This window comes from Passer montanus, unplaced genomic scaffold (genome assembly GCF_014805655.1).
Source record: "Passer montanus isolate IOZ18808 unplaced genomic scaffold, ASM1480565v1 scaffold8, whole genome shotgun sequence".
NCBI classification, from domain to species: Eukaryota; Metazoa; Chordata; class Aves; order Passeriformes; family Passeridae; genus Passer; species Passer montanus.
The window spans coordinates 64,510-82,705 of record NW_024373256.1 but is presented as its reverse complement, the minus strand read 5'-3'; the positions used below and the strand labels follow the sequence as shown (position 1 = coordinate 82,705).

At 37.4% G+C, this 18,196-nt stretch overlaps 2 protein-coding genes across 10 annotated transcripts in view; both read left to right on the top strand.

The window, feature by feature from the left end:
* The window catches only part of PDPK1 (3-phosphoinositide dependent protein kinase 1), a 31,930-nt gene extending 20,224 nt beyond the window's left edge, over positions 1 to 11,706 (top strand). For all 6 annotated transcript variants that reach the window (XM_039732604.1, XM_039732606.1, XM_039732603.1 and 3 more), the window contains exons 8-14: positions 1,018 to 1,086; positions 1,590 to 1,686; positions 2,960 to 3,133; positions 3,558 to 3,775; positions 4,631 to 4,688; positions 5,623 to 5,775; positions 6,378 to 11,706. In XM_039732604.1, the coding sequence (XP_039588538.1) occupies positions 1,018 to 1,086; positions 1,590 to 1,686; positions 2,960 to 3,133; positions 3,558 to 3,775; positions 4,631 to 4,688; positions 5,623 to 5,775; positions 6,378 to 6,485 (877 nt within the window). In that variant the 3' untranslated portion in view covers positions 6,486 to 11,706. The remainder of the gene's footprint in view (positions 1 to 1,017; positions 1,087 to 1,589; positions 1,687 to 2,959; positions 3,134 to 3,557; positions 3,776 to 4,630; positions 4,689 to 5,622; positions 5,776 to 6,377) is intronic.
* Positions 11,707 to 11,843: 137 nt separating this feature from the next.
* Positions 11,844 to 18,196, top strand: part of LOC120513312 (BTB/POZ domain-containing protein KCTD5) — a 30,918-nt gene continuing 24,565 nt past the window's right edge. For 3 of the 4 annotated variants that reach the window (XM_039732613.1, XM_039732612.1, XM_039732614.1), the window contains exon 1: positions 11,851 to 12,179. In XM_039732613.1, the coding sequence (XP_039588547.1) occupies positions 11,946 to 12,179 (234 nt within the window). In that variant the 5' untranslated portion in view covers positions 11,851 to 11,945. Of the gene's footprint in view, positions 12,180 to 18,196 lie in introns of all 4 variants that reach the window. The other variant, XM_039732611.1, reaches the window with a different exon arrangement.

Here is an 18,196-nt window from a genome sequence, read left to right as displayed (position 1 = left end):
CAACATTTTAAAGCTCATCTCAAGGGTATGAGTGATGCCCTTAAGAAATTTCTGAACTCATTAAAATTGCTTATTGATGGTATCCTCCTGAATATGTATATTATTTTATTGTAATGATAGAAGAGTAAGCTAGTTGCTGACAAATGACAGGTTAATTGGATCATTTATGTGAATAGTAGTAGTAATTTGTGCTAGCATTTCTTGAACTGATAGAGATACTATCAGACTTTTCACATCTTCTTTTAGTGAAGAGCTTTTGACAATTTTGGCTAATGGAAAGACTTAATTAGAATATCATCTCCTTTTAGAAGTTGCATAATACTTCACCTGTACAAAAACCTCTTATTTTGAGTAGTTTTAAGTATTTGTTAGTATTTTAGTCTTCCATGAGGGTTTTGAAGCTTTAATCAAATCTATGGGTAGCTTACCTCGAGGTAAAATAAGTTGAAAGTGTTCTTTCAGGTCAACACACTAAAGCTTAACTTTCCTTTACCCGCCACACTAGAACATAGCTTTCCCTCACCATTATAGCCTGTCTTTTTGTTTGAGTCTTAAGAAAAGCTTCAAGTGAAAAGGTAAAAAACTGTATTGTAATATATTCTCTTTTTAAATTCAAATATTTAGAGGAAAATATTTTAACTCTGAAGGGGCATATATTGAATTAAGTTGGATGAATCTTTGAATCATCATGTGGATAGTCAGTATTCTTTGCAAAGTCATTACTTACCCATTATTTTGACTGAGAATTCACCTGTCTTCCACTTGCTCCTCCTGTGCTTGGAGTCAGGTTTTATGGGACTGTTACTCTACGTTTTTTTCATTTAAGTTGTGTTGCTAGCCTACTCTTCTTTCAAGGGCTGAAGTAAAAATAGTGTGGAAAATATTCAAAGCAGGTTTGTCCACTGGGTTCATGTTATGTTTTAAGTAGCAGAAGATTAAGAATTTTTTCTTTTAGATTTCATTTTAAAGACTTCTTTTACAAAAAAGATTCTATGTTTTTTCCTCCTTGTTTTGAAGCTCTGACCTCTGGGCTCTGGGATGCATAATATATCAACTTGTAGCTGGATTGCCTCCATTTAGAGCTGGGTAAGAGATCTGAGCTAATTATTTACATGTGGATCATAAATATATTGCCTCTGATTGGATTTTTACCTCACTACCAGTTCTGAAGTATTTTCATTATGCAGAGCTGGTATTAATGTCATGCGTGCTTTTATTTGTCCTTTTTGATGTCATGAAGTTGCTTAGACAGCAATAACTAGAGCTTCTGAGAGACAGATGCCTTAAACTATCCTAGAATTTCACATCTAATTTGTGCCATGATGGTAACTATATAACTTATAACTGTATGTGAAGAGGTTTATAAGGCACATCCTCAGCACTCTCTGTTAAGTCATTTGAGCTTTTGTTGTTATTGCTCAAGTATCTGGTGCTTACAGGATCACAGTACCTCTTCACACTAGGAAGAGTTATGGGAACATAACTGAACTTGTAGATTTTTTGTTTAATATTTGTCTGGTTTATTCAGGTTAAGGTGAAAGAACCATGGAGGACTAATAACAAGAGTTAATATTTTTTCTCTTCTGCAGAAATGAATATCTTATATTCCAGAAGATAATAAAGTTGGAATATGACTTCCCAGAAAAATTTTTTCCTAAGGCAAAAGACCTTGTGGAGAAGCTGTTGGTAAATATTTGTGCTTTTCTTCTCAAATGTAGTATGCTTGTCTTGACTTCTTTTTTTTTAATAACTGACCATGTGCCTAAATGCCTAACTTCTTGAACCAAAAGGTTTAACTGAAATTGATTTGTCATTAAATGGTTTGATGACATTGGAAAACATTCAGCTTATGTAGTTTCTCTTTTCTGAAAGTTTCTATGCACTCTTGCAAATCTTATAATATGAATATCTGTGACCCTTACTAACTGTGTAGAGGACTGTCTTGAAAATTGACATCTCTTGTTAAACAGCACTTTGATTTTTTTTTTTAATGTGAATTCTGACAAGAATTGTTAGAAGGACAAGGAATGTCTTTCTATGAAATGGAAGCAAACAATTCTAGATACTGTGCATTGCAAACAAATTAAGATTCAAATACTTAGGCTTATATAGTTCTCAGATTAATTGGTTTTGAGTTGTATAAGGGATCATTTAGTTGAAAACAGCTGAAACAGTACATCACAGGCACATATATTCATTACAATATAAATCCAGTTGCCTTGCATTGTAGCATGCACTTAACATGTTTCAATAGTATCAGCCTAAGAATTACTGTGCCTGTGAAGGTTTGACAAGTAGGAAGAAAAAGTAGTTATGTTCCATCACTGAGATTATAGTCATGACACTCAAGTGAACATTTTAGGTGTTACAAGCTTTTTAAAGTTCAATAATCTATCATATTAGCAGGGGATGGGGAGGAAACACTAACCTTTGTGGGTGATGATAAATACAACCTAAAAGTGCGTTCCTGTGTCCAAGACCAGTTCTATGGCCAAGACAGCGACTCCTGAATGGTGAAGTCCAGATTGTATTAACCTGGTTGTATCCTGAGAACTGTGTCATTTTGAGGTGCTTGAGAGGCTGATGTTTAACAACAACTGTAGTTTCCACAGCTTCTTGCATCACTAGAATGTGATGGTGGACTAAACTTAAAATGAGGTGTGCTTCATCAGGCCTTCTCTGTAAGGTTTTCTCAGTCTTTATGAAGAAGCAAAGCCAAAAAATTGTGTCGACCTAAAGAAGTGCTCCTGTCCTTAGATCTGTGAGCTGATCTAATATGCAATGTTGTTGACAAGACATACTGACAAATAAAGTCTTTTATTACAAACAACCTCCTTACAGATACGTATGCTTAGGGCAGGAGGACAAACTGGTTTTATGTTTTCATATGGTGCTTTGCAAATGTGATGAATAATGCTTGCCCTTTGTCATTATTTTAACTTAATTTTCATTTGTTTAGGTTCTAGATGCTACCAACCGATTAGGCTGTGAAGAAATGGGAGGATATGGACCTCTTAAGGCTCACCCCTTCTTCGAATCCATTGTGTGGGAGAACCTACATCTTCAGACACCCCCTAAACTTACAGCGTATTTACCTGCTATGTCAGAGGATGATGAAGACTGTTATGGAAATGTATGTTTGTCTACTGCTGTATTCAGCTCTGATGCTGCCTGAGGCTTCAATTATAGCATAAATATTGAATATTAATATAAATGAACAATATAAATACTAATATAAATATTTTTACTGAAACTATGGATTAGTTATATTTTAATGAAGATTTTAATTATTAAGAATGTAATAAATATTGCTGGTTATATTTTTACTTACATCAGCATTTGTTTTCTGATCAAGTGAGTATTTTGAAAAAACAAGGCTTGCTTTTGATCAATCATACTTTTTTGCATAGATGCCTGCTGATCTATAGGGAGTAGGCTGGGGTTTGGCCCAAAAGTAAAATAAACTAAAACATGCTTAAATTAAAAGCCACAGTTTAGTGCAAAACAAGCTTTTTAATAAAAGACATTTAATTACTTCATTTTGTTTCCTCCTTTAGTATGACAATCTCCTGAGTCAGTTCGGTTGCATGCAAGTTTCTAGTTCTGCCTCTTCCCATTCACTGTCTGCTGCAGAGACAAGTACACCACAGACATCAGGAGGAAATATTGAGCAGTATATTCATGATCTTGACAACAATTCCTTTGAGCTGGATTTACAGTTTTCTGAAGACGAAAAGAGGTTACTTCTGGCAAAACAAGCTGGTGGAAATCCTTGGTAGGATCTTTGAATGTAGCTAAATAACTTGCCCAGCAATAAAGAATCCTGGAAAATAAGTGATTTTCATTTAAATTCATATTTGTCAGTCTTAGTATTTTCAAGTAAACAATTAGCAACTAGATTTTGCTTGGCTTCTATTTTTAAAGCAATAGCAGCAAAACACTAATACTATATTTCAAAAATTTACAAGGTATAGAAGATGATGTGGAGTGTATTTATAAGATAGGCAGAATGATGCTATCAGTGCTTCAGAGTCTTTGCACTACAGTCCTAGAATTAGAAAAGGTTCTTCCTATTTTACAAATGCCATAAGTTGTTGGAAATTTTTGCATGATAATATTCTGTGAATATCTAACCAAAATACCTCCAGACTATGTAACAGGATTTCTTTTCACTCTTTAGAGAAGTCTGTCATGTGTGAACTTTTGTCATTGTTGTTCCTTGGAGGTTGGAGTGGGGTGTGCGAAGGGGTTTGGGGTTTTTTTTTTGGTTGGTTGGTTTCTTTACAGTTTTCTTGTTTATTTTTTGTTCCTGTTTTGTTAATTTTTTGGGGGTTGTTGTTTTTTGTGGGGGTTTTTTTCTGTTTTCGTACTTTTGTTTGGTTGGGTTTCTTCTGTTTGATTTTGGTTTTTTGTTTGGTTTTGTTTGGTCGGTTTTTTTGCCCCCTGTCAAATTTTGGAAAAAACTCAATGGTCTGGACTAAGGAACAGTCCAAAACTCACGTACTAAAGTTGTTCAGGACTCTCGTGGAAAAGGACATGCTAGGGAATGACATGAAAAACTACTTGATCATTATAGCTGTTTCTGTGAAAGAATTACTTCTGGAGTAATAGTTATTTTTCTTTTTCTAAGGCATCAGTTTGTAGAAAATAACTTAATCCTAAAAATGGGTCCAGTGGACAAAAGAAAGGTAAGGGCTTTTCTTAATTTCCTGTAACAAGATTGAGCTGTCAAATTTTTGCACAGCTGCAGCATAGATAAGCAGCCTGTTTTAAAACTTCCTTATTTAAACAATTTGTCACCTATAAATAAGTTATTTTAAAAATTCAGTGTTTTCTTGTGAGTAGATTGGATTTTTTCTTGATTTAGTGATGTGCTCTGGATTTCTTGGAAAAGCCTAAGTAAATCTGCTATTGATGCTTTCATTTTGAGATTGTAGCAAATGAGAATTGCTTGTCCTCCTTCTCCCAGTCTGATATAATCTAATAAACACTTTCTTGATGCATGTCTGAATGTGATTTGAACTAAAAATACCAAAAAATTACCAATGTTATTCTCAACTGTGCTTTTTTCCTGAATCTGACTTTGTGCCTTTATCCTGAACGACGCAGAGATGATCTTAGAACAGCTTTAAGTGTTAATTTCAGCAGTTTACAGATAAGCAAGGATAGTCTGCATCAGCTTTAGCGGAAAGAAGGTTCTCCTTCGTCTAAATTACTACCTGCTTTGTTGTAGTCTTTTCTACAAAACCTGATTATTGATTTCTTTGAGAAATAGATTCTGCTTCGCTCTGTGCTGCTAGATGTTTTAGGTTTTGCTAGAACTTGAAGATACTTTCCTAAAATAGTAATTGTTTTTTGCCATGTAATAGAATAATGCACTGCAGCACCCTAAAAAAGGTACAAGGTCAAATAGGTAAAGTAAAATTAAACATCCCCCCCAAACCCAAATATACCATCCTAGCACTGAGCTGGTTTTATCCTGCCTCTGTTGGTCAGTTCAGAGATGTGTAAATTTACATTTTTAATTTCCTCATGGATTTTGCTGGGGTTTTTTTGTTTTTCTTTTTTTTTTTTTTGGTTTTGTTTTTATTTTTGCATTGCTACTTCTACTTTTCTTGTTAGGGATTGTTTGCACGTCGGCGCCAATTGCTGCTTACGGAGGGACCCCACCTGTATTATGTGGATCCTGTCAACAAAGTTCTAAAAGGAGAAATTCCATGGTCTTTAGAGTTGCGTCCAGAAGCCAAGAATTTTAAGACATTTTTTGTTCATACGGTGAGTTTACTTTCTGAATTTTCATTGTAAATTGCTCTAAAGTCCTTGGCCAATTTCTGTAAGTTATCAAAAAGATTTTTCTGGAGAAATTAGAAATGCTTAGACATAAAATTTCATAGTCCTGATTTAAAACAAAACTGAACAAATACCTGAACAAAGTCAATCATCAAAAAAATGCACAAAATCTATGCCCCTAAACAAAATTGAATAATAATTAAACAAAAATCACACAAAATCTCACACTGACATACACATTTATCATAAAAATGCTACTGTATTTTTATTATTAGTGTTTAAATTAACCATAAGTGGATTTTATGCTTTGAAGGACGTTCTTAATGACTTAACATTTAGCCCTCCTTGTATGTAGTGAATCATGAGATGTGTATAATATATTGTCAGTTGACTGCTTAAAAATATTCAGGTGCCAGATGTATGGTTAATCAGTAATATATAATGTTATATAGCTGTAATTGAATTTAACTTTCAGAAAGTTAATGAGCTAATTCTGAATAATTTTTTTTGTTGGTAGGTGCAGAATTACTACTGCTTTTTGGTTAAACTATGTTTGGAGTAATCATTAAAATGTTGTTCACTTATAGCCAAACAGGACATATTACCTGATGGACCCAAGTGGGAATGCTCATAAATGGTGCAAAAAGATACATGAAGTTTGGCGACACAGATACCACCAGAATGCTGCAAAATAGTAAAGCTCATCCAAAATTTCCCAGTTTCCCTACTTGCTGCTAGAACTCCGTGTGCAGCCGATCAGAGGAATCTTTTCAACCCACCTATATACCATCTCAAGGGGAAGCATACGTCTGAAATGTTCTTGGGGTGTTTTTGTTATGTTTTTTTTTTGCTTTAGTTTTTGGTTTTCTTCTTTTGTTTGTTTGGGTGGGCTTTTTTGGTTTTTTTTTTTGTTTGTTGTTGTTTTTTCTGGGGGGTTTTCATGGTTGTTTTGTTTGTTTGTGTGGATTTTTTGGGGGTTTTTTGGTTTTTTTTTTTAAGAAGAAAAAAAAAGGAAGAAAAGCAAAAACCTAGTGGAATTCAGGGTTGCTTTGCTCGCTCTTTGTGCTTCTGTTGAGGCTTCCACATGCATATCATTGCTGTGAAGATCTTGCTTTTGTGCACTTCAGTTCTGTTCTTGCTGCAGACTAGTGGATAGACCTTGCATTACCAGCTTCACTTAAGATGAGTTAAAACCAACCCACACGCACACACGCTGAATCATGTACCAGCCTTGCATTTTATTGGGCTGGAGTTTTCTGTGACTCTCAGATTATCATTAAACTGTGTTTCATCAGGGAGCTTTTATATGCCTCTCCTAAGTACCACCTCTTTGTTTCCTCTTCCTTTCCTCACAGTCCCCCAGCTTATTGGTATATGGCATTTATAGCCAGGTTGGTTGCACCCTTGTGTAATTCCTAACATCGTTCTGGTTGCAGGATTTGTGTGGTACTATAGTAATCATGTGAATGAATCAGATGTATTTGTCTGGCAGACAGGCTCCACTGATAAAGCTTTTGAGAGAGTAAAATGCTGAACACAGCACTGAAATTTCTAAAATTGAAATATTGGCTTCTGAAGCATTTTAAACATTAAGTTTAAATTTTAATATAGGTCATATGTGTGTTTAATCAAGGGACAATAAACTTACCAGCATGCTTTTAACTAATGCTAACTAAAAGAGAAACTAGTTAGTATGGGGGAGAAAAGGCTACTATTGAAATAGTAGATAGTTTTTCACCTTTTCAGCAGATGAGGGCTGGAAGCTTTCTTTCCAGGGTGTGTGTGTTGTGCATTTTAGTGGGGCCAACCTATTTTCTTGGGTAGAGAAGGAAGTGTGAAAATGTTGTACAATTGATTACTTGGCTTTTTTTTTTTTTTTTTTTTTGTCTCATTGTGTAATGAGATGTCAATTTTATTTTTGGTCCTTGGCCAAACATTCAGGAACTCTGGAAAAAATGTAAGGAATTTAAATACAGATAATAAAGTAATATGGTGAGAAAAATCAAAGGCAAATATTGATACAAAGGGGAAAATATATGGTACTTAAAGCATATCTATAAAATGAAAATGTTTTTCATATTGATCTCCTTTATCCTCTTCAAATTATGGCTGTTTTTTGTGGTCAAACATTTCTTGTCATGTTGCAAAAACACAACTTCCTATGTGCTAAAAAAAAACTTCCCCAGTGCTATTTTCTATATCCTTGTGTTCCTAAATCTTGCAGAGGAGAATGACCTAGGTCTGGACAAAGGCATTCCTTCCTTGTTTTAAAAGCAGTATAATCATCACACCTATTTATTCACTCTACATATACCATTACTTTGTATTTTGAATTGTCATACTATGATGTGCTTTTCCTTCCTCCAAAGAAAGGTTTCTCTACAATGTTGAAAAAACTCATAGGCTACTGTCCTCTAGAAGCAGTATTTTAAGAACAATGGCTTATCAGCTTTCTCCGAAATTATGTGAATGTTGAATATTTTCTTGTACAGGGTGAAGGAGATTTATTATTGATCTCTTAAAAACTGCATTATGTGGTTGAACTTGATGGCAGTTCATCTTTTCCAGTCTTTAGAAGAGACAGTGCAGTTGCCTTTTCTCTTGGAGTAACTGAATTCCTGTAGTCGTCTGCAGCCCACCACATACGGAAACCTAAGAGAAGCAAATCCCTGGCTTACTGTGTCTGGTGTTAAAGGGCAGAAGGGCCCCTGTAAATGGCCGAGGAAGACAGAAAAGTGTTCCCCTTTGCCTCGTGAGAAATCCCATCACATACAAAGTATACTCCTTGTTGCTCAAATTTGAATAGCACACTGTACCTTTGATCTGTGTTTGTAGTAAGCTATATGTGCTGTTCTAACCAAGATGACATGTATTTTAAATCTGTTGCAGTGCTATCCATTTGTTCTCTAGCTGTCAAATTCCGGCCATGTATTGTGTCCGCTGGAGACAACCCTACCACTTCTGGATTTACTCTCTGATATTGAGATCTGAACAGACATATTCCCAGCTTCATACAGGAGTTTGGCAGTGATGGAGATTCACAGTGCCACTGCTGTTCAGTGTGATAAAACTTGGCCTCACATAAAAATGTCTGGCAAAATGACCACCATTGGCTTGTTAACTAGGTAGAGATCTAGGTGTGCTTTAACGTGTTTTCTATAACATTTAGATTTTTAGTCATTTTACATAGCAAATTAATTGTGTTTTTTCACACCTTGAAAATCTTCTCTCAGTAGGCTTTCATCATGCCCAGCAAAAGCTTTCAGCCAGCCTTGTAGATCTTGGTAGCAGTAAGCTGTCAAGAAGGTATCTGGAAGGCTGATGTCTGCATTCTAGAAGTCCTTTTTTAATTTTTTATTTGACAATGCTGTTATTGGAAAACTGTAAGCATCTCTTACAGGCATCACTCCACTTAGAGCTTCAGTATTCCTAATCCAGTCTTACTTAGCTACTGCTTTTTTGGGAAGGAACTAGAACTGTCCTGGGAAAGGTATTTCTATTTCTTGGACTATCTGTAGAATCTGTGGGTTTGAAAGGTGGCAAGAGTATAGAGTGAGGCATCACAAAGCAATTGTGGATTTAAGTATGTTTTGCCAGTTTGTCCACTTAAATGTGTGTTGAAAGGTGCTGCATACTATGAAGGGCTGGTACCCATTTTAAATGCTTATACCTGATGTGGGGTAGAATCAGGTCTTTGTCCTGAAGATCACTCCTGTGGTTCATGGGAGTTCATGGAATGAAATGTGCAAAGGAGGTTCTTCAGAGCTGCACATAGGCCAGGTGATTTTTCTGCTTTTAATCCAAGGTGTTCAAAGGAGAAAAAAAAATTAGGTACTTGAAGACTCTCCTTAAGATTTTTCCTTACTGCAGACCTACTGAAAACCCAATCTGTTGATTCATTCCATCTCTTGAACTTTCAACAGTTGTTGATAATTTATGAAGAATCTGGCCAATAGTGTTGTAATTTTGGTTTGCTTGGTATTTAAACTTCAGAAAGGTATTTATTCCATCTTTTTCTGTGGTGTGGAGCTTAACAAAAGGATGAAGTACTACTGCCCAGTCACAAGAAATTTAGGACTACTTTAATAAACTGAGAAATTAGTTTGTTACCATTTGCCTTAAAGTCCAGTTTTGTAAAGGTTTTGTATTAAGAAAAGTTACTTCAGATGTGATGTTGAGGCATTGTTAGCAGACTGATACTGCCTATTACAATTCTGTTTGCTAGGCACTTAGGTGCTGAAAAGATCAAATTATCAGTACTGTGCTCTACTTGTCTCCTTCTGATGTGATTTAATTGTGAAGTATCTGCTATATATAAGTCTGAAAAGAATTGTGGATTGAAACAAAGATGTGATTATTCTAATCAGCTTTCATAGTTCAAGATGCTTAATTTAATGTGCTAGATACAATTATTTTCTGTGCTGGGAACTTTGAAAAATTATGGGAATTTCCCACATGTACCTTTTTTTCTGAATGATTTAGTAAAGTCAGGACAATTACTTCATTTGGCCTGTGGATAAAACACTTGATTTCAACATCTTGCTGAGGACAAAACTTGTGTATTAATAGTTGCCTAAAGATGTGGCCTCTGGATGGATTCTGATAATTTTTTCTACTAGTAAATTGCACAAATAGATGTAGTATTTATATCTGAAATTTTGCTGAATGCCTGTAATGCTTCATGGAAATATTTTATGAATCAAATGGAAATGCTCCTGCAAAGCCTCGTGATGCAGATTGTCTATCAGGTGATCAAGTGAGCTTACAGACAAGTAGTTCTGTAATCCAAAATGGCATGTTTTCATTTATGACTGATAATTTCAGAGTGTTTCCTCTTTCATAGAAGAAATTACCATTATGCAACAAACAGTTGGAGAGGTTCTTAAGCACCCAATAGCCTGGTGTTAGAGTAAAGAGAATATACTGAGTTGGAAAGGACCCATCAAGGTCATCAAGTCCAACTCTTGGCGCTGCACAGGACTCCCCAGCAATCCTACCATGTGCCAGACACCTTCTTGAACTCAGGTAGGCTTGATAGTGTGACCACTTCCTGGGGAGCCTGTTCCAGTGTTCGGCCACCCTCTGAGTGAAAAGCCTTTTCCTGACACCTAACTTAAAGCTCCTGTGACTCAGCTTCATACCATTTCCTCAAGTCCTTTCCCTGGTCAAGAGAGAAATCTGTCTGTCAGCTGGGCCATGAATGTAGATGATTGCCATTTGACAAAGCTTCCTATGGCCATGTATTAACTGACTTGATGTGGTGAATGTTCACAATGGTAGCAGAACTGAAAACTACTCTATCTGACAAAAGAGAAAAATTAGGAACCAAGAACCATAATTTTTGATAGTTGTATGCTGTTTTCAGGTTGGTGGCAGTCAGTTACATGTGTAATATGCTCTACCTGGTTTGTAGCTGTAACTGTGATGTACAGAAAAAAAGAAAAAACTCACCCCAAAGAAACAAAACCCCTGACCCCCCCTCAACAAACCACAAAACAATCTCCCCTCCTTCAAGAACTCGTGAAAACAGAAGCAAATAATGCAATGATGTGATACACACTTTTGTATTTTTATTCTTCTAAGGTTATTTGCTGGCTCTTGTTGGCCTCTAGTTCAGTCTGTGTTATTTAAATTCTAATATATGAATTATTTGGATTGATTCATGTTCGGGGCCATGGTGTTGTATGTATTGATGTACAGCCTTGAATGTGAATAATTATTGTAAACTATATTTTACACCTTTTTTCTGGCTTTATTATATAAATTTTCTATTGGTCGATGATTTAATCATATCTCATAATTTAATGACTGTTTATTCTCCTCTCGACAGATCTCTGTGCTGTAGATGTGTAGTTAGTGACTGGATGACGGATTTCACTTATGCTTGGTAGTCTGTAATAAAGGCATGTAGGGTTCTGCGCGGCCTCCGCCTCTTCCTTCCGCCGTGGGGCGGGGGGCATGGGGTACAGACAGGCCCGCGGCCTCTGGCCCGGCAGCGGCCCTGTCGCCGACGTGGGCGCTGCTCCCGGGGCCCCAAGCCGGAGCCGCTGGGGCCGCGGGCGAGAAGGGGCAGGGCCCTGTTCCAGCCGACGCTTCCGGTGGGCGGTGCGCCGGGGGCCAGGCAGCCGGGGCGGCCCCTTCCGGCGGTGGCGAGGATGGCGGCGGAGAACCACTGTGAGTTCCCGGTGCCCCCGGCTGGCGGCCTCGGCGCGGGCGGGCCGTGCCGTCGGTGTAGCTCGGCGCCGCTGCCTGGCGCGGGGCCCGGCAAGTGGGTCAGGCTCAACGTGGGGGGCACCTGCTTCTTGACCACTCGACAGACGCTCTGCAGGGACCCTAAGTCCTTCCTCTTCCGCCTCTGCCAGGCCGACCCCGACCTGGACTCGGACAAGGTGAGCGCGGGCCCCGCTGCGCCCGCACCCCGCTTCGGGCTCGTTCGCTCCCCCCGGCGCCGCGCCCGCTCCCCGCTCCGGGCCCGCTCCCCGCCTGCCGCGCTGAGGGTGCGCTGCGGCTGGTGCCCGCTCCCGCTGTGACGCCTGCCTAGGCGGCCGCCGGCGTGAAGGGAACGCGCGGCTCGGCGCTGCGGTGAGGGGCGGCAGGAACGACTCTGCTGTCGTGGAGGGAGTCTTCCTGAAGAGTGTTGCTTAATGAGTATGTCGTGCGAAGCAGTTGGGTTTGTGGATAACAAAACTGCTCGTAAATAGAGCAGACAGCACAGTATCGTCTGTACGTTTGTGTCATGTTTTTATGTTGTTTGACGGGGTTTAGTTTTAGCGTTTTTATGAAATATCTGTATGCATTGACACTGTGTTATTTCTGCATTGTCATTATTCTCTTGTTCAATAACAAGAACCAGAGCAAAGTACTTTTGATAATAATCTCTCACTTAGACGTAGCATTCTGTCTTTTCAGCAATTCTTAGAGGAAAAGAATTCTCTGTGTTACATAGAGTTGCATATTCTGCATAGATTGCAAGTAGTGGGTGAATATTTTGGTATTCACTCTGAGTCATTTTTAGTAGGGAAAGAAAATTATTAAGATTTTATTTGTGGTGTGGTATGTAGTAATGGATGTAAAGTATATAGTGCTGGCTCTGAAATAAATTTTGAAGCATCACGGACAAAAAAGCATTTTCCACAGGGAAAAGAAAGGAACAACTTATACCCTTATAACCAACAGGTTGAAAATAAGGAGTTGTTTATTATATCTAAATTTTGGATATTTTTTTTCTTTTCAGTGAGGTTAGTAGATTTCATAATTTTTTCAGGTGTAACTTCCAGAAAGGATAATTGAACAGTTAAGATAGGGAATGTAATGTTCCTGAGTTAAAAGTAAAAAAAGTTGAAATGTGGTGGTGGGGGAATTGTTTTGTAGTTGTCTTTGGTTTTGGTTGTGATTTTTATGCAGACTTAAATTTACCTATAAAACTAAATTTAAAAATGTAGGTGGCTTGCTGATAGGTCAGCTTTGTTTGGGAGAGAGTAGGAAAGCATTCCTCTAAGGTTTCCTAATTAAAAGATAAATCACTGCCGTATGCTCTGGCAAATAGGAGGGCCGACTGTGTCCTGCACTGTTGTCCAGCATTGCCAGCTGGGCAAAGGAGGAGATTGTCCCATTCTCCTCTGTTTTGGGGTGTGGCCTCACTTTGAGTCCTGTAGCCAGTTTTGGGCGCCACAATAGCAGAAGGGTCTAAGGCTCTTAGAGAGCATCTGAAGGAGGAATGCAAAATTTCTGAAGGGGAAGCCATAGGAGAAATAGCTGAGGTCACTTGGCTTCTTCAGCCGGAGAAGAGGAGGCCGAGGGAAGGCTCATCACTGTCTGCATGTTCCTCTTGAGGGATAATATCGATCTCTGTTCTGTGTGACCACTGACAGGATCCAAGGGAAAGGCATGGAGCTGTGTCAGGGAAGGTTTTGTTGGATATAAGGAAAAGTTTCTTTTCAAAGAAGTTGGTTGAACACAGGAACAGGCTTCCCAGGGACTGTTCATGGCCCCAAGCCATGAGGTTGACAAAGCTCAGGCACACGGTAGGAGTGTTGGGGCTGTGTTGTGCAGGGCAATGAGTTACACTTCATCCTTGTGGGTCTCTTCCAACTCAGGATATTCTGTGATTCTATGATTTCCTTAATGCTTCCTACTTTAAATAACTGAAAGGTAGCATGTTGGCCTTTAAACTCCCTTCAGGTACTAATGTTGAGTAGGACAGGGCAGCCTGTCTCTTTGCTGTCTGGTATGTTTCCACTTGTAATGGGAGAAAGATTAACCTTTGGCACACCCTGTGGCCAAACTAGTGTTGAATGGATTAGGATAGTGAAATTGACCCTCTGAATTTAGGATGTTTCACAATGTCACTCACAGCTTTAAAACTGTTGGAGAATCATTTCAGATTTCAGCAAAAAATGAGCTGTAGTGGTTATATTTACTGTTCAGAATAGCATTTGTTTTCCATGGTATTTAAATCTTGGTTTAGAGATGGATACGTAAAAATAGACAAGCAGAGCTTTGCTCACCTTGTCATCATTGTTTAATGTAATGCTTTTACTGCATTACTGTTAATAATTTCCATCTATTTCCTTGTTTCAGCGTCTTCCTATTTTAGCTATATACCAGTTTTTTGTTTGCAAACTGTTCTAGCATTCTTTTAACTTTCCTCTAAGAAGGAGATTGTCAAACTTTCATAATAAGGTTTTGGCAGTAGTATTCATGCTTGTATTGTAATGCCTTTCTAAAGTTGGCATAGAATCTGTCAAAGAAGGAAGCATGCACGCACTGAGTGGTTTAGAAAAATCCAAGTCTTCCTGCTAGCACAACTTTGACTGTCAGCATTAAGAAATATCTAAATTCTAGTCATTATTCTAGGAAGTAACAGATGCATTTCATTTGTCCATGAGATTTCTGACTTGTCAGATGGGTTGTTTTACTGGTATAGTTTTGATAAGTACCGCTGGTTTGCAGGCACTCAAAGTTTTTAGGCCACGCAGTTTGTGAAAAATTCACTAGTTCAGTATTTAAAAAGCACAGATGATAGGGATGACAATTATATATAAATCCAAGTTTAGTACCAAGTACTACTGTGTTTCTCTGCATATTGCTGCCTTTATAAGAACTCAGAATATGTAAATGATGTAAAATTAAAAAATTATGTAAAACTAAAATATTCATGTTAGAGCCTTGAGCCAAGAGCTTGATGGTATTGAGTCATACCATCACCTGCCATACCATACACCGTCTTGTATCCAGATCCAGTGCTGATCCCAATGAAGATAATTAATTGGAAATAAATTTATGACATTTCAGCTAGTGTTTTAATGCAATTCTTGGGGAGATTATTAAATGGGATTAGAGAGATGTATGTATTTGGTCCACCTTTTGAGTCCTTCTGGAATCCTGTACGGGATTCTAGCATCCACAATTCAAGGTCATAGCAGGGTAGTGACTAGTCTCAAGGTGAAATATGATTTAATGTAAAGTTTTAAAGAACAAAACTTTTTTATGGCAAGGAGTTTAAGGAGTGACTTCCAGAGGTACATACATGGAGACAAGAAATCTAATAGTGAAGCCTGTTCAGTCTAGTAAAGGTGTTGTGAAGTACAGCTAGCAAAGTGTCAAACTATAGATGTCCTTGGTAGAAAGTACATAATATTACCAGTGACAGTAATTATTTATTGGAATGGTTAGGTTTCACTGCTACTTTCTAAACGTTGTAACTAAATTAAGTTTTTTATGTTTTTTAAACTAAGATCAAGGTAAGTGTTCATTATGATTCCTTCAAGCCTCAGCCTCTATAAAGATCGAAGTGAAAACATTTGTAACGGGAATACATGATCACTTAATTGCTTTGGTCAGTGTTTTTCAAAGGAATGTAGTTGTGAGCTACACTGACTTTTCATTGGTATGCTGAACCAGGTGTTTGAAAATTTAAGAGCAAGTTACTAGGTTTCCTCTAAAATTCCATGATGTTTGTAACTTGAACTAAACATTACTGTGGGAGAGTGGTAATAAACAAATGTAGTCTTCTCTGTATGTAGGCAATGCTGTCTTGTAAATGGTGTCCTTGTAAATATGCATGAAAAAGGCCTAGAACTTACAGACAATGAAGAAAAAAGCTCTCGGAGAAGAATGTAATGCAGAAGTAGAACTGAGTAGAGATACAAACAGTCCTGTGATTAACTAGCAGTTTAGGGCTGGATGCACAAAGACAACATGCATTTGTTTTGAATTTTCTTATGAAGAACGTCAACATTTGCAGGAAACACCTCGAAGTGTGGGGTGATATGACTATACTGAATAGAGAGGAAACTTGAATTTCTGCTGCTGTTATGGTAAACAGTAACACCTATTTCTATAATGTACATCTGAAAGGGAGAGAACTTTGAAACCTTATTAGAATATAAGTTTGTCTGACATTTGTGGTATTCACCTGAAGTTTAGGAAATGGCTTCAAAATACCTACACTAGTTGTGTCAGTGAAGATGCTAACTTTCTCAAAGCTCGTAGAAAAAACAGCTTACTAGTAAGCAGAGGAAATTGCATAGATGAGACATCAAAGTCTACTAATACTTCAGCTAGCAAGCCTAAAGCTAGTTATGTGCATGCAAACTAGCTACCTCTTTAAATTGTCCAGTTCACATTGGATCATGTTTGCAATTTATTATTTTATCTTACAATAAAACAGTTTTTATTAAAAAGTGTCCAAAAGCTAATTACATGTGATAATACAGTGTGTTTTCATGTACGTGTGGATGAAAACAGCTCTGATAATATTCTGAAATACTTACAATCTGTATTTTTAGAGTTCTAAGTAGAGCAGATGACTACGCTTCTGTGTCAGCTTGTACTGGATTTATGTTTACATAAATATCCTTAAAGATCTAGTGTAATCGGCCTTTCTTAGTGATTTCAACGTGAAGTGCTTAGCATACACTGAAGAATATTGAGGCAGCTCACTCAAAAGGAGGAGTGATAAGGCATTTTCTACAGGAAGATGCTGAGGAAGTAAATTTTTCTTCGTCACTCACTATATGCGTTATTTGCATATGCTTACAATATTCTTTACTGATCGGTTTATCTCTCGGCTCTTGACTCCCTGGTGCTGGTGTGTAGCATATCTGAGCTGTCAGGTCAATGTTCAAGACACACATCCTCCTCTTAATGTTAATGCATATTTTCTATGTCTGTAATCTGAGCAAGCAACTTTTGCATGGAATTTAGATGCTTAAGTGAATCCTGTTGACAGAATTTGGGTTTCACACTTAGAATTTAGCCAGAGTTCTTTAACTGCTGATATTTTCTAATGTTTTTAAAAAAATCTATTACAGCAAAAATTGTAGGACTTTTGTGTGCTTTCTTTTTTATTATTTTTCAAGGTTTGATCACATTCTTGGTAGTGATGATTTTTTGAGTATCTCCTGTAAACTACTAGAATACTAAAGAATAAGTTAAAAAGTATTTGGGGTGCTGACACATCTCTCTAGTATATATCTGTAGGATATCCATTGCACCAAAACCTTATGTACTAATGGATTCATACAGTCAGTAATCCACTTGATAGTAGATAAGAGCAGTGGATCAGTTAGAAATCTTTCTATGAATCTTCCTTAGATCTCCGGCCAGCACAAAGTATGTCAGTACTATCTTGATTGCAGGAGTTCACACATAGATTCTAAATAACATAGGAATTACCAATTTTGCTTCTTTATCTCTTTGTCAAGAATATCAGCTCTGCAGATAAATTTCTTGAACTGTTTTGCAATTCACAAAACGCTGTGGTCTGTTTGGTAAAATGAGCATTGGTTTTCAAGTATTCATCTAGCCATCTATTACTTCACTTGTCTGCATGAGATAGGTAGGAATTGCATCTTCAGTGTACTTTTTTTTTTTTAGAAGATGCATGTACAACCCTTGCTTGGTACACAGCAGTTATCAGTGAGTATTTGTACATGTGAGCAAAGACAAAGGCAAATGTTTTTAGAGCAAAGTGTTGAGGTTAAAAAAAATAGGTTTGTTTGCCTTTAATTAAAAAAAAAGAAGCTTAAAAAGGAAAAATTGGTATTTGAAGCTTGCTAGAATGTAGCCATTATTCTGACTCTTCAGGCTCCCAAACAAGATTACCTGGTTTTAAGTGCTATTTTTAACCTTAACTTTTGGTGTTCTCACTTACTGCTTGGATCTTTCATGCTAACAATGTTGTTAATCATTGATAAGGGGTTAGGGGGATTGATCAGATACAAAAAGTTGTGTATTGGATTATTTGATTGATCAGTCTGATACCATGACAGTTATATTGTTTAATTCCTTGTACTGTCTTTAATAAATCCGGCTTTCAGGGATTTGGCTATATCTGAATACCTGCTCACTGCAAGATGAATATTAGCTTGCAGTTCCCACTTGGATGTTCAAATAATTGTGA